The 24,546-nt window shown below is 38.3% G+C and overlaps 1 protein-coding gene and 1 non-coding gene across 8 annotated transcripts in view; both read left to right on the top strand.

The window, feature by feature from the left end:
* The window catches only part of Lekr1 (leucine, glutamate and lysine rich 1), a 101,433-nt gene that overhangs the window by 37,813 nt on the left and 39,074 nt on the right, over positions 1–24,546 (top strand). For all 7 annotated transcript variants that reach the window (XM_070022890.1, XM_070022888.1, XM_070022891.1 and 4 more), the window contains 3 exons: positions 4,649–4,768; positions 12,800–12,975; positions 17,330–17,515. In XM_070022890.1, the coding sequence (XP_069878991.1) occupies positions 4,649–4,768; positions 12,800–12,975; positions 17,330–17,515 (482 nt within the window). The remainder of the gene's footprint in view (positions 1–4,648; positions 4,769–12,799; positions 12,976–17,329; positions 17,516–24,546) is intronic.
* Positions 9,285–9,391, top strand: LOC138827358 (U6 spliceosomal RNA). The gene has a single exon (XR_011372049.1). It is a non-coding gene; the product is annotated as a U6 spliceosomal RNA (small nuclear RNA).

The raw sequence follows: 24,546 nt of genomic DNA, 5'->3' as shown, positions 1-24,546 counted from the left end.
TCTACCACTTGAGCCACAGCACCACTTTCCTGGCTTTTTTTCTTTTTGCTTATGTGGTGCTGAGGAATCGAACCCAGGGCCTCATGCATGCAAGGCAAGCGCTCTACCACTGAGCCACCTTCCCAGCCCTACACCGTTATATGTTATAGACCTTGATAGACAATTTGCTCCAGGAAAGTTAGAATGAGCTTGTGGCTTTAAATGAGCATCATTATTCCACAATACTGTGAAATTTGGGGAATTATATAATCACTTAATCACAATTAAAAAAAAAAGAACCTCGGGGAAGGTAGGGAGGGAAGGGATAGTAGGGGGAAAACAATGGAGGGGGTAACAATGCCCAATAGGAAGTGTACTTATTACCTTACACATGTAACTGTAACCCTCTATATAGTATCTTTACAATAAAAAATTAAAAAAAAGAAAATACATGGTTTCAAGTCATACTTATTGATCTGTAAGTTACAGCTTTCATTGGCTTATTTTTAGCTCGTTTTGTCCTTCTTCCTATGCCAGGACTGTGGTTTAAGGCTGGCACTAGGCATAAACTGTAGACCTGACCTGGGCAGCCTCTGACCTGGTGATAACGTGAAGTTGTGAAGGAGAAGCCTGAGCTGTAGTAGTGACACGGGTCAGGAATGTACAATGTCTGCAAGGAAAGCCTCTGGCAGGAAGTGGAACCAGCCAAGGGGAGAGACTTCTAGTGGCCAGGCCGTAGGGGTGAGGCTTCCCGTTGGCCCCCTCCCCTGCGCCCCAGGGCTGAACAGAGCTGCACAACTCTGTTCCCCCATGGGTTTAAGTCTTGCTCTGGCTCCACCCTTCCTGCTCCCTTTGGGCATGGGAAAATGTTTTACCCTGCATTGCATCTTTTCTTTTTTACTTTACAGGGGCTCACAGCTTAGAGATTGCCTTGCGTCTCAGTAAAGACTGAACTTATTTGTTTTAGAGTTAGTGTTGAACAGTTGATTATGGGGACTCTTGGAAATGGATTGGATATATTTCTCATTATAAGACAGAGACAGCCTTTTGGGGGTAAGGGTGAATGTTTAAGGATACAAGTTTGGGTGTCAAGTTGACAAGAGGTGGGCTTAATCTTCACTGCAACTTAACTAAATAAAGATGCCTCAGGATTAGCAAAGCACATCTCTGGATGTGTCTGTGATGCTTTCCAGAGACAGTTGGATCCTGAGCTCTGACCCAGTGAGAGGCCTGGTCTCTTGATGGGTTCGTATGTGATGGTATTATTGGAAGGTGGTGAGAGACCAGAGATGGGGCCTGGTGGAAGAAGTTAGGTCACTGGGGGCGTGCTGTGGGGCCTTCTCCTACAGCCCTTCCCCCTGCTCCTGCTGGTGAGGTGAACTGCGCTGCTTGGCCAGGTCCAGCTCGGCACCATGCACTGACACTTCCCAACTGTGAGCCGCAAGAAGAAACCAGTGTGGTATAATTTGTCATTTTTAATGTACCCACACTTTTTAAAAATTTTATCTTTATTATCTGTATGTAGTTGTACAAAGGAGTTTCAATTCAACATGTCAGTTTGTAAGTGCAATCTGGATCAGTGTCACCCTTCATCACCCCCCTCCCCCAGTCCTCCTAACTCTACCCCCTCCTTCTGTTTTCTTAATTTTGTAGCATACGCATTGAACTTTCTACTTCATTCTCCCTCTTTCCTCACTTTACTTCCCTACCCCTTCCCCTTAACCCCACTCCCTGCTTTCATGTAAAATACACCCATTCTTTTATGCCACAATTATACTACAGATTAGTTACTCACCATTTTTGTACAAGTTATGTTTTTAACTGGAAAACTAGTAATAATTTATACTTAGCATAGAGTTGAAAAAAACAACAGAAATCCAACCTCTCCAGTTAACACATCATATAACTATGGTGTAATGATGAAAACTTAACAGATAAGCATTGTTATAATACTCTCTTCCAGACTATTTGATTTTATGTTTTTCTTTTCCACTTGTCTTTTTCCTACAGTCCATAATTCAATCTGCAGTCTCTTTGTGTTTTTAGTTCTTTGATCTTCTTTGATCTATGATAGTGTCTCCGTTTTCATTTGTTTCATGATCCTGAGGGCTTGGAAAAGTACTAGTTAGTTATTTTACAGACTAACCTACATTTTGAGTTTGTCTTCTGATATCCATAATAAAGATTATTTATTCCTGGCAGAGTACTACAGAAATAATATGCTCCTTCCCAGTGCACATGATGATGTCAGCATCTTAGTACTGAGACTAAACTTTAGCTAAAGTGTGATCACTTGGCTAAGGTGTTTATTTGCTAGGTTATTATCACTTATCACTTGGTTATTCACCAGGTTGTTCCACAACATAGTTACATTTTCTCTTTGTAAACAATAAATAACTTGGGGTAGATGCCTTGAAACGATGCAGTTATGTTTCTCCACAAAATTTTACCTGTTTTTAAGACAACTATCAGTAGAATTTGCCTGCAAAAGTTATTTATTCTGCTCTTCTAATGGTGATTCTTTCTCACTTCCCTTTTATATTTTTAGCTAAAATTTCTGAAGAAGAGTGGTCTCCTTTCCCATACACTTATCTGCTCAGTTATTCTATCAATTTTGTTTTCTGGGTTATAATCCAAGATACTTTCACACAGACTCAGGTTTTTACCTCTCATGCACAAACCCCTGGAGAGTTTGCTCACAAAATGAAAGAAATCAAAAAAAGAGAAAGACTTCAGAAAAAGAGTAGAGGACAAATGACAAAAGAGAGGAGGACAGTTCCTGAAATGAGAAATCCCAGATGATATCCAGGCAGTCAGACCAGATCCTAAGCAGACAAGAGCAGGAAATGGGGAACTCTAGAAAGGCTGCCTCCTGGGAAAGCAGTGGTGTAAAGATTGTTGGCTGTCTACTGAGAAAAGATGGGCAGGAGTGGAAGAAAATCAGTGATAGTAACTAAGAAAGAAGGGAAAAGGTGATTTTAAAGGGACAAAAAATTGTACAAGACCATAAATGTTATCATGATGTACTATGGTACACTCTGTGGCTTACTAGCAAAAAATATATTAAAACAATATAACTTAATAAAAAGGATTGGTTTGTATTGGGAAGGTGAGAGGAGGAAGAGGGTCAGAAGGTTGGTAGAGATGTGTAGAATGACCCGTTTTCATTAGTGTTTACCACACCTCTATTTCCATCAAGGTACCTACCTGGGTACCTTAAAGGACTATGTCTCTGTGCCGTGATGTGTGACCTGTGGCCTAAATCCAAGACAAGTGTTCAGTAGAGCTGTGAGGAGACCACATAAAAGGCATGGCAAAAGCCACCATTCTCTTGCTACTAGTCTAATGTCACTGTGATGACTGGAGCTTCGCCTCCACCTTGTGGAATAAAGTACATACCAAAGATGGCAGCTGCAAGTCTTGGAAGGGTCCCAATATATTATAAAGCCATCACCTCAGCCCTGGACATCCGTTAGCCCATCTGTTTCTGTGTGACCTTACATGTGTTTGATCATATTGAGTCACAGTTATATGCAGAAGAAACAGATCTTAACTCATTTGTATTTCATTAGAAAATAACTCCAATGGGATATTAAGGAGAAGCAGTATAAATGTATGTTTAGTCACATTGAGATGAGTATTAGGAGAAACTGAATTGTTGAAAGCAGTTGTCTTTGGCAGTAGTAACTGGGATAAAGGCAAATGACTACTATTTTCTCTTATAACCTTTTCTGTAATACTTGACATTTAAAACATGTTATTGTAAAGGTGATATACAGAGGGGTTACAGTTCCATAAGTCAGGTAATGAGCACATTTCCTTTTGAACAGTGTCATCTCCTCCCTCATTCTCTCCCAGTTTTTTCCTTCCCAACTTCTCTCCCACCAAGTTGTATAGTTCATTTCCAACACAGTGTCTAGTGGGTTTCACTGCTGAATTGGTTCACCCTTTGTCCCTTCCATTTCTGTGCTTCTCCCCCCCCCCCCCCATCAGATAACTTATATGTAAGACAAAGGGTACAAAAATCAAAAACAGAAACAAAAGGGAATCAACCAAAGGAAAAAAGGAAAGAAAGACATTTTAAGTTACATATATCTATTACTTCAACAAAATTATATAATATTTATACTTTTTAGTGTTTTCTTTCTTTTTTAAAATTTTATTGTAAAGATGTGGTGCAGAGGGGTTACAGTTACGTGCGCAAGGCACTGAGTACATTTCTTGTCGAGCATTGTTCCCCTTCCCTTGTTGTTCTCTCACTGTTCCTTCCCTTCCCCACCTCTCTCTTTCCTCCCCCCTCCACAAGTTGTAAAGTTCATTTCCAATATATTGTCTTGTGGGTGTCATTGTTGCAATGGGTCATCCTGTGTCCTTGTTTCAGTGTTTTGTTATTCTTTAATATTTATGGCTGCATGCTCATTGTAAAAATCTGAACAAAATAATACAAAGTAAAAGTTCCAGTTTTCTCTAGCATTTTTTTTTGCCTTTTCTTCTTGTCAGTTCTTTCTCCTCCCCAAGGCCAATTGCTATTTGGTGTTTTTCTCTAATACAACCAGATAGTATATGTAAGCATGCATAGTTTTTTTTTTAACTCTTTTTTGAAGTAGATTTTAACTAAAATAATATTCATCAGAAAATGCCTAAATTTAGATCTTGTTTATGTTTTTAGAATTCAAGATGTAAGCATGCAGTTAAAAAATCAACAAAGTGAATTTCAGAGAGTTCAGAAAGAATTTAGTCATTTGGAATGTGAGTTAAAGACTAAACAAAGACAATCACAATTATTCAGGTAAGATTGCTTTTAAAGAATTGAAAATGATAAAGACTGAAAACATAAGTTTAATGCTAGCTTTTTAAACATTCACACACACTTTAGTAATGTGATTTCTATGTAATCTAGTATGATTAAAACAATAGAAATAGTTTCAGTCTTCAATTTCTTGGTATATTGACCTCCAGAGCCATCACCCAGTGATGAAAAGTTGTTTGTTTGTTTTGGTCAGTCGTGGGGCTTGAACTCTGGGCCTGTCCCTCAGCTCTTCAGCTCAAGGCTAGCGCTCTACCACTTGAGCTACAGTGCCACTTCCAGTTTTCTGGTGGTTTATTGGAGATAAGATTCTCATGGAGTTTCCTGCCCGGGCTGGCTTTGAACCATGATCCTCAGATCTCAGCCTTCTGAGTAGCTAGGATTACAGACATGAGCCAATGGTGCCCGGCTCTTGATGAAAGTTTTCTAATGACAATGACAGACCCCCTAAATGTCGACATATCCAACATAAGTGGTGCTCTGATGTATGTAATTCAGTGCTCTTATGAGACGAGAAACTTGTTCATTTACCCCCTAAAATGGTTTTGAATATATCTAGTATATATATATTTTTTTTGTCAGTCATGGGGCTTGAACTCTGGGCCTGGGCGCTGTCCCTCAGCTCTTCAGCTCAAAGCGAGCGCACTACCACTTGAGCTACAGCACCACTTCCGGTTTTCTGGTGGTTTATTGGAGATAGGAGTCTCGGTCTCTCCTGCCCGGGCTGGCTTTGAACCGCGATCCTCAGATCTCAGCCTCCTGAGTAGCTAGGATTACAGGCATGAGCCACCAGTGCCCGGCTTATGTAGTGTATTTTTGAGGAGCATGGTTCCTTTGCATTTGAGTAACTTTTAGCTCTTAAAAAAAGGGAATGTTAAACCAATATAGTAAACAGTACAATTCAGAAAAACAATTTAATAGCTGGATGAGTATTCTGAATGTTTGTTTTTGTTTTCAGCCTCCCGATTATTACCAGAAACACTTTTAAAAACATTCTCTGGGCTAATTATTTTTTAATGTATTATCCAATGATGACCTACTGAACACCTGCACTTTATAAAGGCCTTGCATGTAACTGAAACTCAATAAATAAATGAATGAGTAAATGAGTTAATAGTCTGTTCACAATACAAATAGCCTTATTTTGGTGGTACTAAGGTTTGAACTCAGATCCTGGGCTTGCTAGGCAGGTACTCTCACCACTTGTACTGTATCTCAGCCTTTTTACTTCAGTTATTTTTCAGGTAAAGTCTCACATGTTTGGTGAGGGCTGGTCGTCTTGCTTACCTGTGTCTCCCATGTAGCAGGACTGCTGGTACATCTCACCACACCTAGCTTCTTCATTGAAGTAGGGTCTTTTTGCCTTTTGATTTCCTCTTCCCAAGTAGCTGGGATTACAAATGCATACCATCACAGTTGGCCAGATGTCTGCTCTTGTTCTTTGGTCCTTACTCAGAAATCGGTAGGATAGAAGCACCTTGGTGGCCTCAGCTCTCTTATTTTAATCAGGATCATCAGTTTTTTGTTTTTTGGCGTGTTTTTTATTTCTTTGACAATTAAATTTCCAACACATGGATTCTGCAAACACTGAAACCATAGCAACTCTCATGAATGGGTGAAGGTCAATATTGTGGGAGAGGCTTTGTTATAAAAACAAGCTTTCTTTAACACTTAGATTCTGCAGTAGTTTTGGCCTAACACTACTAAGGAAATCCCAGCTGTTTGCTTACTAATGCCACTGTAGATGGTAGAATTGACTAGATTTCAAGTATGTGGAGTGTTTCATGTAATTACAGTTGCTGTAAGATGTTATAAAACTGATACAGTTCATCCTGTCTTTCAGTTTTGCATGTCAGTTGTCATAAAATATCTAAAATTTGCTTTTATTTTATATTTTAGTTTTGTCACTATTTTGGGTTGTGCTTGGGATTGAGCCCAGGGCCTCATACATGCTAGGTAACCATTCTAGCATAGGAAAAGGTACACTGGTTAAAAAAAAAAAAGTCCTGGATAAAAGTCTTCTATATAAGTGTGATTGCAGTTGTGTTTTGCAGTCTGTGGCTTTCTTTCATTTTCTCAGTGGTATTTTCTTATTAGCATATGTCATGTATATACAAGAGGTGTGGGTAATTTTAACATTTCCGTACATGTAAACAATGTACCCCTCCCTGTCTCACTCTCCCTGACCCGCTCCCCTCTTTTGGGGGGGGGGCTGGTCGTGGGGCCTGAACTCTGGGCCTGGGTGCTGTCCCTCAGCAATTCAGTTCAAGGCTAGCGCTCTACCACTTGAGCCATAGCACCACTTCTGGCTTTTTCTTTTTTCCTGCTTATGTGGTGCTGAGGAATCGAACCTAGGGCCTCAGGCATGCAAGGCAAGCGCTCTACCACTGAGCTACCCTCCCAGCCCCACCCCCCCCACCCTGCTCCCTTCTTTTTAAAATAATTTCAATTTTAAAATAATTTCCTTGTTCTTTTTTTATGAATGCAAACAAACTATTTCCACTATATTTATGAAATATAGTTAATCTGTTTTCTCTTATGGATTGTGCATATATTTAAGATATATTTAAGTGATATATTTAAGAATGGACCAAGCCAAAATCATAATGATTTCTTTCCTATAGTTTCTTCAGAAAGTTTTGTTGTGATCTATCGGAGTTAATTTTTGTGTATGAGTATGGTAAGAATCTAAATTCGTCTTATTTTGTGAGGATATTGGATGTTGCAGCATGCTGAGAAGACTCTGCTTTCCCCGCTGAAGGTCTGTTCTCCTGAGTAGTGTAGGTTTTTGTAAAATTTAAAATCCAAGAATGTAACCTTCCAGCTTTCTTCTTGATTTTTAGGATTGTTTGGGCATTATGGACCCCTTGAATTCCTGTAAGCATTTTAGAGTCAGCTTGTCAAAACTGGTAGGCACCCTGCTGAGATTTTAATATAGTGTAGAATCTATAATCAACTTGGGATGCTAACAATGCATGGAACCTTTTAATCTGTGAACATAATATATTTTTCTATGGAGATAGTTAATTTGCTTAAAAATGTTTTGGGGGTTTTTTCACTTCTTTATTAAATTTGTTTCTAAGTGTTCTATTTTTATGTTATTATGAATGGCAGTTTTCCTAATCTTATATTGGGAATTGGTTATTGGTAGTATTCAGAAATAAAATTTTTCTGTGTATGGCTCTTACACCCTGCTATTTTGATGAACTTACTAGTTTTTGTGTGTGTTGGTTAGCTTTTCTACATTGTGTAAGCTTATAGACAACAGAATTTTCTAGAGTTCTAAGTCGTTTTACCTCTTGTCATATGACAGTATTTACACTTAAAACCATCAATTCTCACACCTACTTCCAGGTTGTTAATCTAGGGCTCTATGAGCCAGGGTCACCAGCCTTGTTCATCTCTTCACAGCTGGTGATTTGCCTCATATTCCACAAAGGTCAGTTAACAATTCAGACTGATTTACTGTGAATGGAATGGCGCCCAAGTTTCAGAATCTCTCCTCAAGTCTTCCTGCAAAGTTCTGGACAGGCCCCTGGTGAAAGGAGGTGGTTTATTCCTACTTGTTTAAAAATCATCTTTCCAAGTTGGGTACCAGTGACGCATGCCTGTAATCCTAGTTACTCAGGAGGCTGAGATCTGAGGATCGTGTTTCAAAGCCAGGCTGGGCAAGAAAGTCCTTGAGACTCTTATCTCCAGTTAACCACCAGAAAACCAGAGTAGCCCTGTGGCTCAAGTGGTAGAGTGCTAACCTTGAGCTGAAGAGCTTAGGGACAGCGCCCCCACCCAGAGTTAAGCCCCCGCAACCATCAAAAACAACAACAACAACAAAAAACATCTTTCCAGTCTACTTTCCCCTCTGTTCCACTTCAAGGTCAGTGGGGGAGTTACAGGCTTGGGAGAGTCTTAGTAAGGCAAAGTTGACTTGGGAATACACCCAAGCTCAGTTGCCCTTTGAAAAGAAAATTTAGAATAGCTTCTGTAAAAAGCAAAGGAATCAGATTAAACATTCAGATGTATACAGGCTTGAACTCCCTGAGCTTTTTTTGCTCAAAGTTAACACTCTGCCTACAACTTGGGCCACAACTCCACTTCTGGCTTTTATTTTTGGTGATTAATTTGGAGATAAGAGAGTCACAGACTTTCCTGTCCAAGCTGCTATGAACCATGATCATCAGATCTCAGCCTCCATATTAGCTAGGATTACAGGAGTGTACCATCAGCACCCTGCAAATTTTTTAAATTAATGAAACAAAAGCAAACTATTTCAAGGGGCTGGGAAGATGGCTCAGTAGTAGAGCACTTGCCTTGCATGCCTGAGGCCCTGGGTTCGATTCCGTAGCACCACATAAGCAAAAAGAAAAAAGCCGGAAGTGGTGCTGTGGCTCAAGTGGTAGAGCGCTCGCCTTGAGCTGAAGAGCTGAGGGACAGCGCCCAGGCCCAGAGTTCAGGCCCCACGACCGGACCCAAAAAAAAAAGCAAACTATTTCAAAATAAAAGAAGCACTGCTCACTTCAGTATACTAAAATTGGAATGATACAGAGAAAATTAGCAGGGTCCCTGTTCAACGATGACACACAAATTTGTGAAGCAGTCCATATTTTAAAGGTTGATAGATAAAAAATATAAATAAAGCAAATTATAACAATATTTTTTGAATTACATCAGAGCAAATTCACTAACAAAATTTTTGTTTATTCAGTTTTTAATCCATTTTTACTTGAATATATTTGTTTATACAAAGGGGTTTTTGTTGTAACATTTCTGTGTATTCAAACAATGTAAGAGCTGGGTGCTGGTGGCTCACACCTGTAATCTTAGCTACTCAGGAGGCTGAGATCTGAGGATTGAGGTTCAAAGCCAGCCCAGGCAGAAAAGTTCTTCTGAGACTCTTATCTCCAGTAAACTACTCAAGCCAGAAGTGGTGCTGTGGCTTAAATGGTAGAGCACTAACCTTGAACACAAATAGGCTAAGAGTCAGCACCCAGGCCCTGAGTTCAAGCCCTAGCACAGGTAAAACAAACATACAAACACAATAAAGATCTTAAAGCATTTGATAATCCAATAAAGATGAGTTAATTATTCAAATACATTGGAGAAAGATCTGTTTCCTAATTTTACAAAAAGCAATAACACCATTGAATATAAAAATTATAAAATACTACTTCAAGGGTGATACTTAAACGTGTCCATTTGTTTCAGATTTAAAATAAAGTTTAAAATTGGTCATTTTCAATGGACACAAGAAGTTTTTTTTCTTTGTTGCTGTTGTTTTCTTAAAAGTACTATGTGATTTTTTTTGTTTCTTTTGTATATTCTTCCCCCTGTGGTATAACCCCTGTTGTCACTGTATTTGGTTCTGGTGCCCTGCATCTTGTATATACATATTTTTTAATTTCAGGAGGGGAAGGGAAATAAAATGCTGAAATAAGGATACAGGTTGACCCATTGTAACAATAAGATGTACAAGACACTATGTTGAAAATGAACTTTACAATTTGGTAGGGGGGGAGAGGGAGGAGTTGGGGTGGTGGGGAGGGAAGGGATAGTAGGGGAAAACAAAGGAGAGGGTAACAATGCTTGATAGGAAATGTACTCATTACCTTACTCATGTAACTGTAACCGCTTGTACAGTATCTTTACAATAAAAAATTTAAAAAATTGGTCACTTTCTAAGAAAACTTGAAATCCTAAAAACCTTATAGTCATGCATAAAGATATTGATAAGGATTTTTCTAGATCTGACAATGCTGAATATTTATACTACCTACTAAGTTTTAAAAGACCTTTCTAAGCTATTAATTTTTTTAAAGTCTCTTGCCATGGGCTGGGAATGTGGCTTAGTGGTAGAGTGCTTGCCTAGCATGTATGAAGCCCTGGGTTCAATTCTTCAGTACCATATACACAGAAAAGGCCTGAAATGGCTCTGTGGCTCAAGTGGTAGAGTGCTAGCCTTGAGCAAAAGAAGCTCTGGGATAGTGCCCAGGCTCTGAGTTCAAGCCCCAGGACTGGCAAAAAAAAAAAAAAAAAAAAAAGTCTCTTGCCATGTTAAACTAAAAGGCTGTATAATCAATCATCCACACAAACAGCAGAATTACAGTAGCTAAAAATTTTTGGAAGTGGCGCTGTGGCTCAAGTGGTAGAGCGCTAGCCTTGAGCTGAAGAGCTGAGGGACAGAGCCCAGGCCCAGAGTTCAAGCCCCATGACCGACCAAAAAAAAAAAAAAAAAAAAAGAATGTTGTAGACAGTAGCTAAAAATTATATGCAACAATGTATTGTAGAGCTGCTTGAAGAGTCACACCGTTTTCCTATATTCTATGGTTCTAGAGAATTTTATTAACTTGCCAATTTTTAAATGTAGTGAGTTTTCTCATTCTATAAGTAAATATACACTTTTAACCTATTTTATAGTTATTACTTTTGTGCTCTTTTTTTCCTCTTCAAGAAGTTGAATTGAATCACCACAAAAAGTGGATCCACTCCCAGCGCATAAAGATTGTTTTCTGTCTGTTGCCATTCTCCCTACAGAAGCATCCATACCCACATTTGCATTTTCCTTTCTGTCAAACATTCTTTAGGCCCTGAGTTCCAGGTCTGCAGTGGAATCTCAGCAGCTGCGCCCCAGATACTTTGACTCTCATCCTGGTTTCTCATCCTCACACCTGTGTCATCAGCATCCTCCTCCTCTGTTTTCTGTAATCAGCATCCTCTTAGCTGTGTTTGTGGATTTAATCACCCCCTTAGGTCTGCTCACTGGGGAGACCCTGCTGGCCACACAGAATCACAACCGCAGTCTTTTTGGAAAATAGAGCTCTTTTAAAAGCCTTTGTGTATATCTGTCCTTTCTAGGACTTTGCTCAAGAAATGCTCCCCTCTCTCCTGTATTCACTGTGTTCACTCACATTGTCCACTCAGCTATGCACACTTCCAGTAATTCTCACCCTGTTCAGCCTTCTTACTTCCTCTTCTGTCCATGGTTTTAATAGTTGGTAGCACAGACCTCTGTTGTCTCATACCTGCTTTCCCACCTAACGCTTCTCCGAGGTCTCTAAGGTCTCCTTCACACCAGCTACAATGACCTCTTCAGCCTTTGTCTGAAGCCTTCAATCCTGCCTACTACTTTCTTCTTGAAGACCACTGTTTTTTCCTGATATTATTCCTTTGGCTTTTCTTCTAACTCACTGGAAACAGTTCCTTCTTGGGTTTCCTTTTTGTTTTTGTCCAGTGTGTGATCCTTAACTCTTTTCACTTCCCCATTCCTCCAGCTGAGAAATGAAGTTTATTTGTCATTTAATTTTCTGTTGATCACAGACTGGTAGATACTAAGGAGATTATAAGGCATGAGAAAGATGTTTCTACCTAATAGATCTTTGTTTCTTCAGAGACATAAATATTGACCAAGCACTCCTCTGGTTGTAGGTATCATCTTTTTGCTGAGAACACCTATGTCTGTATCTTGTTTGATGATTAAGGAAACGATAACCAGGATATCTGAAGTAATAAAATAAGATGATATAAAAATAAGTTTATTTTGAACTCTGAGGTATTTGATGAAGTAAAAGTACTAGCTCAGGTACTTTGAAAAGTGTATTACTCCAGGTGTTACACTGCCTGGGTAACCATGGTACGTAGAAGAATGCTGTAAGATTCTCATTTACCCTGTGACCAAGTTTTCTAAGTTTGGTCTAAATTTTCTAAATTTTGCTCTAACCAAATTTTCTTCTTTAAGTATTTGATTGGTGAATATAAAAAAATAGGATAAATGTAAATGAAGGTAATTATCTTTTTGTAATTAAAATAGTATCAAAATGGAACTGAGTTGATATGCTTATACACCCAACGAACTGAGATATTTCTGATTTATGCCTGTTGTCTTAACATAGTATGAACAATACTTTTCCTTTTCAAATTTGTCTTCATTTAGACAGTAGATTGTATGATTATTCTAAAACCATTTTGGATAAATGTGTCCTTTGTTTACTTTATTTTAAAAATTCTAATTTTTCATTACAGCCAAAAATTGTTGGAGTACAAATATTTCTGGAATAAGACTCTTTCATTACTTACTGTTACCAAAAGAGAACTAAACAGTATTAAAAATGAAATATATGATAATTTTCAAATCTGGACTTTATTGAAAGGAGAAGTTTCTCTACAAATTAAATCCATTAGTGAAGCAGCTCTAGCAGGTTTGTGATGTACATTTAGAATGTAATTGTAGTTTTTTGTAAAAATATTTTAAGTAAATAAATAATACCTCATTGTATTTGGTGGGGCTGGGAACTCACTTTCTAAAACTATTTGTGATTGGCATAGTAGATAAACATTATTATCGATCTACCCTGAACTGTAGTATTTTAATAGGTTGCTCTAAGATAAGTCATGATATGTCTATCTTGAGCTCTGGTCAGAAGTCTGATTATTCTGTTAAAGGAACCAATTTGTACTCTTTAAAATGTTTTTCTCTTAATGGCTGAGTAGTCATATTAGATCAGCCTCTAACATAATCACTGTAATTATAGACAAAAATAACTATCTGAAAACATTGGCAAATAACAGAATCAAACACACTGAGGAGGGAATGTCAAAAATTGAAACAAGTCTTATTACTAAGTGAAAGATGACATCTGAAAAGGTTACAAGCTCTGTTGTTATGGCTACACCACCTTCTGGAAAAGGCAAAGCCTGGGGTCAGTAAACAGGTCAGTGGTTGTCAGAGGTCTAAGACAGTACAGTGGTGCACATGTTATAATGCATTTGTCAGAACTCACAACAGCAAAAGTGAGCTTGAAACTGAATTTTGGCTGATAGTAATAATGTGTCAAATAAGCTAATAGGAAACATCATTGTAGTGCAGGTTGTGGGTTTGTATGTGCATGTGTGTATATGTGTGTACATGTGTGTGAGGACAAAAGTACACTTTTACCATGACCAAAAACTCTAAATATTCTAACTGCTTTAGATACTGAAAGAAGAAGGGATTTTTTAAAGACTATCGGATTGAGAGCAGGGTGCAGTTCACTCCATGCATGGAAACAAAAACATCTGGTAGAAATATGTATTCTTTTAGACCTGAGGACTAAAGGACAGAGACAGGGCAGTCAGGACATGGGGGAATATCCTGGTGAAAAGATCCTCAGAGAGCCAGAGCTTAAGTTTTGTATTTAATTCTAATGTCTGGCTTCTCCCTGAAGTACCTGCATATAAAAGGAAGAGTTTATACAACTCACGGAGAACTAAAATACTTGATATTTTAGCAGATACTTCTCTTGGGGCAGACACATCATGCAGTTTGAATTAAGCCCTATGAACTGCTTAGTAAACAAGATAAAAAAAGTCAACATTTCTTTGAAGCAATGTAACAGTACCTAGTCTCTATAACCTAATGGCTGTGTCTCTATAACCTAATGTAACAGTACCTAGTCTCTATAACCTAATGGCTTTACAGAAGAAATAGAAAAATATGGCTCATCCCTGGAAAGGATAGCCAGCCAGCAGAGAACAATTTCTGATTGTCCTGTATGAGTCAGAAGCTCAGAGGTAGAAATGCATAACATGGATCATGTGTTTAGCTCACCAACAAGAGCTTAGAGGACAGGACAGATGGGTGTGTGGGCTTGAAGTTTTATTATTTTCAGAGTGTTTTTCTCCTTAGCTCTGTGAACACAATCAGAGCCCCAGGGGGCGATGTACAAAAGTATAAGGAGATGCAAAACTTGACAGGTGCAGAAGCTCGCCATTCATAGCTTCTTTGATCACTTTGAATACACTCTACACCTAGCAGTTCTTATAAACACATAAACATGCCCATTCACAAATTAGAAGTTTAAGAAAATATTCTATATCTTAAGGCCAGCCTAGGCATAAAAGTCTGTGAGACACTAATTAGCTAACAAAAAACAGAAGTGGAGGTGTGATTCAAGTGGTAGAGCACCAGCTTTGAGTAAAAAGCTTTGAGTAAAAAGTAAATATGAGAGCTTGAGGCCCTGAGTTGAAGCCCTAAAACCAGCACACAAAAAATAGGCTTATTTTGATATTCTGTTGTAAATGTTTCTTCCTTTTGAATGTGTAACTAATGATATATTAAAAATTGTTTAGAAGCTTTACTCAGCCTTTATATAGACACAGAACAGGTTTATTTAACTCCTATTCAAGGGCATCCTTGTAGAAATTATGGAGGCAATAGAAAAGGAATAAGCAACTATCTCTGCCCTGAAATAACTTACAGATCACATTTATATATTTTATATATTATTTATATATATTTTCCCACATGCAAGTGGGAAAACTGGAAGACCACATCCCTATCAAGTAGAAGAGGTTTCTGTGTCAAGGCAGCATCTGAACCACGATAGACCATGCATACAAGGACAGGAGGAGCTTCTTCACAAGGTGGTGGGGAGCCTGGTGCGGTTCCTCATTTCTGAACTTCAGACTGGGACACGAGTAGGAGACTGTACAATTGGCAAGTGTAGGATTGGATTTTGACACCAGGACACCCATGGGTGTGGGAAGTTTCTCCTAAACCTTACCTCTGCTGGGGTCCATGCTAGGAGCACTGTCACCCCCATTCTTTTGGACATTGTGCTGTACTTTTTCATGAACACATGGGAATGGAGTATATTTTACAAATATATTTATATTACAGTCTTGTTCTCTTAATGTCAGATAGAAAGTCACATTGACACTAGCAGTTATTTTAGACAGTAGTGTTCGCTAACAGAGTCAGCTTGCTAACCTAAGCAGAGTCATTTTGGCAAATGATAAGTAGGTGACAGCGTGTGTTCCCTGCAGTGTCATTGTGACTTAAGCATAGACACATGCAGTTACCACATGGTACAGTTTATTCCACCATAAGAAACTACCTCTAAGGCTACAAAAATGCTCAGGAAGACTTTAAATATGAGGACAATTACACTATGTCATATGTGTGTCTATGCTTTGTTTTTGCAGTGCTAGAATGGAATCCATGGCTTTGCATGTGCTAGGCAAGTACTCTGCCATGGAGCTAGCTTCTATCCCTATCTTCTTTTAAGACTTTGTATGCTCCTATGTTGGTAGTTATGGGTATGAGAAATGGGTGTGTGGCCATGCAGTTGTAGAAGTAGATTAGCTATTCCTAAAGGAATGGGATCTCCACAGAAAGTAACCATTGGACTAAGGTAGAAACCTATGCATTTGGATCCTGCCAATATATTTCTCTAGGTTTCCCCCATTTGAATAAAAATTGAAAAGTCCTCTGCCCCAAGTCCGTGGCCCCACCACATTCTCCTTGTCCTCTGCCCCTTGTCTGCAGTCATGCCACCTTTTCCTCGGATCCCACCCTTCAACCCAACCATCACCTTCCCTTAGGATGTTCATTTCTGGGCTGTGGTCTAGCTCACTGCTTTACTTTCCCTGTGATTATTGGCTGGCCATATTGTCTCTGCCACTAGATCTGTCCTATGTCTCTACTTGTGGTCTTTCCTGGTCCACGGAGCCATAGTCTCTGCCATGATAGGCCCAAGATCAATAAACCAAGACAGTCTCTTCAGAAAACCATTCATATATGAACCATTGTACAGCCCCGATGGTACTAACCAAAGAAGGGAATGTCAAGTAAGCTCTAAAATAGCGAATTGCCCTTATTTATTCAGCACACTGTGATTATCCAAGTTTTATACTATTGTTACTTATTATATGTATGTGCTCAGCTTTTCATGGTGGTTTACAGCAGCAGTGATGGTGATTCTGATGGAGGATACACTCCATACATTTTTTTCAATTTTTATAAAATTAGCACACAAATCTAAGAGATTAAGTTTAATTATTAAGCTTTAGTAGACAGAATAATGACAGGTAATTGATGTGGTCTCATTTTGAGGGATAGAGTGCTCTTAGAATCGTTATATTAACTAATAAATACTTTTATGACTCTTGCTTATTCATTTTAAATACTACAACTTCCTAATCCCTTCCTTCCCCCACCCTGCCACCTTTCTTCACAATTTCTGTAGAATGATTCCTTGTGGCTGTCCAGAAGTTCTTGAGCCAGCCCATGCTAGCACATTTAAATTTACTTGTCTGAACCATTTTGCCAAGAAAACACTGTTTTTTCAATAAAATTCAGAACATGACACAGATAGTATGTTTCTCTGTCTTGTGGGTGTGGTGGCACATGCCTATAACAGTCCTCAGGAAAAAAGGCAGGAGGATTGGACAACTGCAAGTTCCATTTCATGGCAGGGATATACAACTGGACCTGTCTTAAAAGAGACATTGCAGTTTAGTATTACTGAGGGCTAAAACACAATCATTGAAGTGTTTCATGAATTACTTAGCAATATAGCCCCACCCCTCTCCTTTCTTTCTCTCCCCGCCCCCATTACCCTCCTCTTTGAGAATCACTACTGAACTCCAATTTGACCTTTTGGTTGGGTGTCATACTCTAAAAAGATATCTCATCTTGGCTTTCATGAATTCACTTTCTAAAATGAAAACATTTCTCCAAAATGTTTCATGATCCATTATTGCCCATTTGTAAACTTTGAATTTTCTTTACAGAAATAGATGTGTTAAACAAAAGTTTGACAGCATCTCAGAGAAATAAGGTATGCCTTGAAGAAGAAATGAAAAATCTCAAAGTGTTGTCAGATGCAGCCATACTAAGATCTCAGCAGATTGAGACATCTAGACAGCAAGAGGTCAATTTGCAAGCCAGATGCTATGATTTGCAAAAGCAAGTACTAGGTAAAGAGAATTTATGAATTTATTTATTTCTCTTGTTAGCAATAGTCATAAAAGGAAATGTCTGAATGTTTTTCTTGCAATCACAAAGAAGTCTTGTTTTAATTAATTTGCTTTGCAAATAACCTTGAAGTGATCTCTGTGTCTGTGGTGGTGGTTTGCCCTCACCCCTTCCGATTTGGCTGTCTTAAGAGTTAAGACTTAAGTGGCTGGATATGTTAAAGACATCTCAAATTCAAAGGAAGACTTCAGAAGCAAAGTGGGATTGTCTTTGGTATACAGCCTTGCAGAGAGTGCTAAAGGAAAAAACAACTGATGCCCTTACGTAAGGGAAATGATTTTTTTTTCATTTTAAAAATTGTACTTCTATAACTTAAATTTTATGAGCAAAGTAATAAAGATTTAAAAACCTAATGCTGAATGTTAAACTAATAATTATGCTCTTCTATATGCTTTTTTTTTTTTTTGCATGGGGCTTGAACTCAGGGCCTGGGTGTTGCCCCTGAGACTGTTTGTGCTCAAGGCTAGTGCTCTACCACTCGAACCACAGCACCACTTCCAGTTTTTGAGTGGTTAATTGGAAATGAGAGTCTCATGGAAATTTTTCTGCCTGGGCTGGCTTTGAACCACATTCCTCACATTTCAGCCTCCTGAGTAGCTAGGATTGTAGGCAAGAGCCACCAGCGCCTGGCGCACTATTTTCATGTACATTTACATTTTCTGTGAGAAATACATACTTTTTTGTCTTGCAGAGATGAAACTTTATGCCCACTAGATACCGCTTTCTTCTCTCCAATACTGTATAGCCACTTTCCAACTTTCTGCTTCTATGAGTTTGATTTCTTTATATATAAGCAAGATTACTTGGTGATGGATTGGCTGTGTCTGTAGATTGTGTGTTGAGGCAAGATTTGATTGATGGCTGTGTCTCTTTCTCTTAGCAGGACATTGTCCAGGTTGATCCATGTTGTTTGTTTACTCATAAGTATCACTGGACATGTTGATTGTCCCTGCCTTTGACTGTTGCAGATAATGCTGAGATAAACGTGGACATGCAAATATTTCTTCAAGACCTTGTTTCGAAGTTTGGCTCTCTACCCAGCAGTCCATGTCTGGGACCTGTGAACAGTATACTTGCTGTCATCCCAGGGCTGTGTCATTTCACATTTCCACCAGTGGGTGTGCAGGGTCTCCAGTTCTGTGCAACTTCCCCAACAGTATTTTCTGTTGGTCATTTGTATAACTTCCTTAGAGCTCTGTCCGAAATCCTTTGCTCATTTTCACAATGCAGTTGTTTGACCTGTGGTTTGATTATGGAAGTTTTTCATAAGGACTGGATTAAGGGTGCCATCCTCCTGTCTCCTGGCAGCCATTTCACCTGGTGATTGTCTCTTTTGATGCACAGACATTTTAAAGTTTGCCACCATATCTTTGCTTTTGTTACCTGTGCTTTTGATGTTATACCCCCAAAAAATCACCATCAAATTCAAGGTGCTGAAGCTTTTTTCCTCGGTTTTTTTCTAAATAAAAGAGATGAGGGCTGGGAAGGTGGTTCAGTGGTAGAGCACTTGCCTTGCATGCATGAGGTCCTGGGTTCGATTCCTCAGCACCACATAAGCAAAAAGAAAAAAAATGGAAGTGGCGCTGCGGCTCAAGTGGTAGAGCGCTAGCCTTGAGCTGAAGAGCTGAGGGACAGTGCCCAGGCCCAGAGTTCAGGCCCCACGACTGGACCCCCCCCCCAAAAAAAAAAGAATGATTGTTACTCAAAACTAAATAAAAATAAATTTATCTTCAAATCGATTTTTTAAAAAAAGTGAAATTTGTGTTTAGGCCCTTGGGGAAGCTTTGTAAATCATAAGCAAATACTGCCAAACTTTCAAGGAACAGAAGATTGTAATTTTACACAGCCAAGTTAAGTGGCTGTTTCAGGCTGTATAGCCAGAAAGATAGACTATGCCTTAACCACAACAAAGCCCAGGTTAAAAGAATGAAATGCTCCATTGCTTTTGATATGTAGTTTGCAACAGGAGCCATGTGTTTGTGTATGGTATTTAACAGCTCTTCCCAATGGAACCTGGCATTTTGGAATTTGGAAACCATTTCTTTAGGGACTTCTCAAGGGACTGAGAATAGGTGGCCCCATTTCCTAATGGGCCCCCATGAGGAAGGGAGTGGGCTGAGTCTGCTCCTCCCCCTCTGGCCTCAGGAAGACAAGCCGTATACAGGTTTAAGGAGGCACATTTTTAAAAATGACCTCATCTCCAGAGCACCTTCTAACAATGCCAAGCCACCTTTCGGAGAAGTGGGCTAAGGTGGGTCTGGCTTTCAGGAAACCCATGTATCAGACTAGGACCCAAAGGCTTTGCTCTGGCTCCACTGTGAAGTGACATGATTCTAACTCCGATTCTGTGCTTCTGCTTCCAAATTAAATAAATGCTCAGACCTGCACATTTTGTTCCTTTTTTCTTCTCAAACACCACTGAATGACTTCAACTTTGAATCAACAATATAGCATAAAAACTATAATAATCATTATGTTGTACACTAAAAGCTTTTGATTTATTTCTTCCGTATCTTCCCTTTATGTATCTTCTGAAATGTAGAGACTAAAAACTTAAATATGTACTAATTCTGTCTTATATAATAGTGGTGGAAGAGGAAATAATCGATTGTCCATGTCATTATAATCCTTGATGGTAATATTTAATCTCTTGTAGAAAAGTAGACATGAAATAAAAATTTGAAGACTAAAATCTTAGCTCCCTTTTAAAAGATTTGTTTATATAATTTTGGTAATTTCATGTTTAGCTCACACTAATATTACTTCCAAAATGTACAATTTATCTCAATTGATAGTACTCCTCTCAGAGGTCATCATGACCCACAAATCAGTCCACTTAAGTGATTTTCCTTCTACCTGTTAGGATGAAGTGTCCTTTGCTTTTTGTCAGTAGTCACAAATATTGGAAGACAGAGTTCAGATAAATTATTTCAGCATTAATCTCCTTAAATTTATTTGACCAAGCCTCAGATAAAAGAAACTTTTAGCCTGTTTTCTTTCAGTAAGCTGTTTGGCATTATGAATGATATACAGATATTTTCATCAAATTATTTTTCATGTATTAAGATCCTTACTGATTTTTTTTAAAAACCAGCCTTACTGAGATATAATTTAAATAGAGTAAAATTCATCTATTTAAGTGTACAAGTTAGCTGTTTTTAAAGGATATGTACCTTGATCTAATTTTAGAATATCTCTATTTTTATCACCCTATGAAGAAATCATTAGTGGCCATCCCCTTATGTGTTCCTCATACCACTAATCTGCTTTATCTCTATAGATTTGTCACCTCTGGGCATTTTACACAAACAAAACTATGTACAAGTGGTCTTTTTATCTGTGTTGTAGTTCTAATAAAAGGAAAAATAGTCAAGGAGTGACTCAGTGGGATGGGATTCACTAGTATTTTTGCTTCTGGGACTGTTTATGCCTTTCTAGGCCCTTGGACAAATTATGAATTTCTCTGACTCAGTTATATTGCTTGTAAAATGGGAACAAGATGTCTTTCATTTCTAACCTCAAAACATTAAGGGACTGAACAGTAAAATGGAGTAGCACCTAAAGAGCTACATAAGTATGAAATAGTGAACTGCATTTCACTTAATTTTTTTGGTGGAACTGGGGCTTAAACTCAAAGCCTCATACTTCCTAGTCAAGCATTAGTCCATGTGAGCTACACCTCCAACTTCATTTTCAAGGTGTGACAACAAACCAAATGATTGTGTCTAGAATAAAATCATTAGAAATTATTTTTATTGTTTTTATGTTTTTATTATCTTTAAGTAGTTATACAAAGTAGTTGCCAATCATAGAATTTCTTTAACTACATTCTCACCCATATCTATAAAATTGGTCAAGTGTTGTAAGCCCTGTAAATTATAATTGTATTCCTGTAATATAAAGTTGGTTTAATGTTCAGAATTCCATATATATATATATATATATATATATGTATATGTATGTGTGTGTGTGTGTGTGTGTGTGTATACATATATATCCACACACAAATTTAGATCCATTTTTACATGAACAATTCTGGAGTAAGGGTATTGGTCTTTCACTGATCAGGATGCACTATGTTCATAAACTGATTTGTTGAATAGCAACTCTTGTACAACTACTTAAAGATGATATACAAAATTCTTAAATGTTGTTAAAAGTATTGTTCCTTAATGTTAGTATGTAACTGATTTATGAATTTTTAAGTATTCTGATTATCTCCTTTGCTTCTTCTAATTCACTCCATATCCTAGACCCCACTGCACAAAAACTCCTAGTTTCCACTAAAGTACAGGTATACTAAATGGCAACTTGTTAGCTCTGTATTGATACCTGCTCTAATATGTAACTTGTTATAGTCTCAGTTCCTTCTGGGCATGGTGCAGAGAACACATGTGTCCTGCATTCTTGTTCCATGTGACTCAGACCTCTGTTAATATAAACTCTAAAAATGATCTCACTGCCAGTGTTTAGGAAACACTCCCTATGTGCCTCCACTCACCTGTGCTTTCTGTACGTGACATCATGGAGTACTCCCAGGAGTCCACAGGGCAGTGACCAGCTGACACACATGGAGACCCTGGCACCACATGGCCACAGAAGCAAGCAGAGCCTAGATCTGAAGTCATTGCTCAAGGATAGTGCACACCACCCTTAAATGAGGCTAGAGTGTGTTCAGTCATCTCTACCGCTTTTAAAAAATGTTACTGTAGGGCTGGGAAGGTGGCTCAGTGGTAGAGCGCTTGCCTTGCATGCCTGAGGCCCTGGGTTTGATTCCTCAGCACCACATAAGCAAAAAAAAAAAAAAATGTTACTGTATTTTAGAAATGTAACCTATATATCTGGGTGTATCACTTATTCCCCCTGTTTTTCCATCACTCTGAAACCTGGTTGATTTTCCTCCCTGTGGCACTTTGGACCAGCTAATGTTCGCTTTTGGTATTTTCTTTATCAGGTATTTTTTAGCTCAAAATACCTTTCTACCATAAAGGATATATTTTACTCTTTCCCAAACATTATATTAACTTAATATGCCTTCCAAGTGACTTTTAAAATATTATATCTTCCTATAATACAGTTAACTTTGAATAGCATTTGTATTTGTGGTTTCTGGAACTGTTCAGAATAACAGGATTCTCATAAAAGACTAATTACCCCAAATCTGACGCCTGTGTAAAGCTATCCAGCGAGCAGCTGTCTTTGAATGAAGAGAGGCTAAGAGCTCTTTTTTGTTTTGTTCATTTAAAATCATTTGCTTCTTATTTAATATCTGCAAAGAACGTAGTCACATCACAGTAGAATGTGCTGTTGTCAATTCTGGATTGTTTCCATGGGTCCGCCTTACATCTGCACGGTGTTTAAAGCCAATGCTTCCTTTCTTTTTGCAGGCTTCCAGGGCCTTTGCTCATAATCCAATGTCATGCTGAATGACAGAAAATTGAAGTTGAATTTATTTAACCAAACAGAACAATACTCTTATTTAAGAACTCCTTGCCTCAGAAACTGAAGGAGCTGTTTTGTGCAGGTGGCTTAATCTCTCTGCTGCTTATCCTGTGTTCCTTTCTTTATTAAGGACAGGAACTGGGCACTCTGCTACTGAAAACAAAAAGACGCCTCTAGTCTACCAGAACCTATAATAAACCTGTGCAGGGTTCTACCTCTTTCAGAGCTGCAAGGAGATGACCTATGCTGATGCTGGGTTTGGTGGGGGAGGGTCGAAACAGTAACTCTTAGTATTTCATAACAGAAAACACAACTAAAAAAGAAACAGCCATGAAAATATACTATTCAAATCTTAATTCTATACTAGGAGTTTTTTTTATTTATGGATTGCTGATCATGAATCGTTTTCAGTTCTCTCGTATCTTCTCTACTTTTGCAAAATGATTTATTTGTTGACATGACGTTTCCATTTCTGTTTAGTCCATATGATAGTCTTTGGAAGCTCTTGGTTCTTAAAAAAAAATTTACTTTCCTGTTTTTTAGTCATGGTTGCTGTAAGGTACATGGCAAAGGCTCTTGGGGATGTGGCTTTTCACTCTTTAGCTATTGTGAATTACAGGCTGAGCTCTGTTTACTCTGAAATAGAGGAAGAAAGGAAGATTTAGGTAGACAGTGGAGAGAGACACTGGGAGTCAGGGAATGGTAGCATCATTAATTTTGCTTTGCATCTAGTAAATTCTGCAACTAAGATGTATAAGCATATTCAAATGTGAGCCTCAGAATACTTTTGTGTTGCTTTTTGTTTGTTTATTTTGAAACAGGGTGTTGCTCTGTATCCTAGACTGGCTTCAAATTTAGGGTCCTCCTGAGTTTGGGGGAATTATACAGAGTGTATCACCATACCAAGTTCAAAATTCAAAGTGCTGTTTTTTAATATTATAAAAATAGCTTTGAATTAGTTGCTATTTTTCTGTCTACTATTTTACTAATTCTCAAATAATTGAGAATTAATTGCATAAAATTCACATATCAGACACCAATTCTTTGAGGTTTATTTTTAAGATAATTTGTTTTTTGTTTTCTTTTTGCTATAGCTCCATAGAAGTAATAACATGAAATTTATCACATGGGCTCCAGCTCCAAGCCTCATCTAGTTGTACTCTGACAAAAGTACCCAGGGACACTTAATAGGAGGGCATAATTGTTCTCTCTGATGTCAGCCTCATAAAATTACTCACAGCACCACCACATTTTCCTCCATATCTTGCGTTATTTATATTGCATTTTTATTAAGAGTGCTTTAGTCTTTTTTTTTAATTGTGAAAATACCGTATAGAGGGGTTACAAGGGCAAGATAATGAATACATTTCTTATCAAGCATTGTTGCCTCCTCCTTTGTTTCCCCTTCCCATCCCTTCCCATCTCCTGTCCCCCCCCCCCGCCGCTCCCCCCCAAAGTTGTAAAGTTCATTTTTTGACATAATGTCTTGTATATCTCATTGTTGCAATGGGTCCACCTGTATCCCAATTTA

This window comes from Dipodomys merriami, unplaced genomic scaffold, assembly GCF_024711535.1.
Source record: "Dipodomys merriami isolate MVZ:Mamm:240054 unplaced genomic scaffold, mDipMer1.0.p SCAF_154, whole genome shotgun sequence".
NCBI classification, from domain to species: domain Eukaryota; kingdom Metazoa; phylum Chordata; class Mammalia; order Rodentia; family Heteromyidae; genus Dipodomys; species Dipodomys merriami.
Note: the sequence above shows the minus strand (reverse complement) of the source record. Positions and strands in the feature narration are given on the sequence as shown.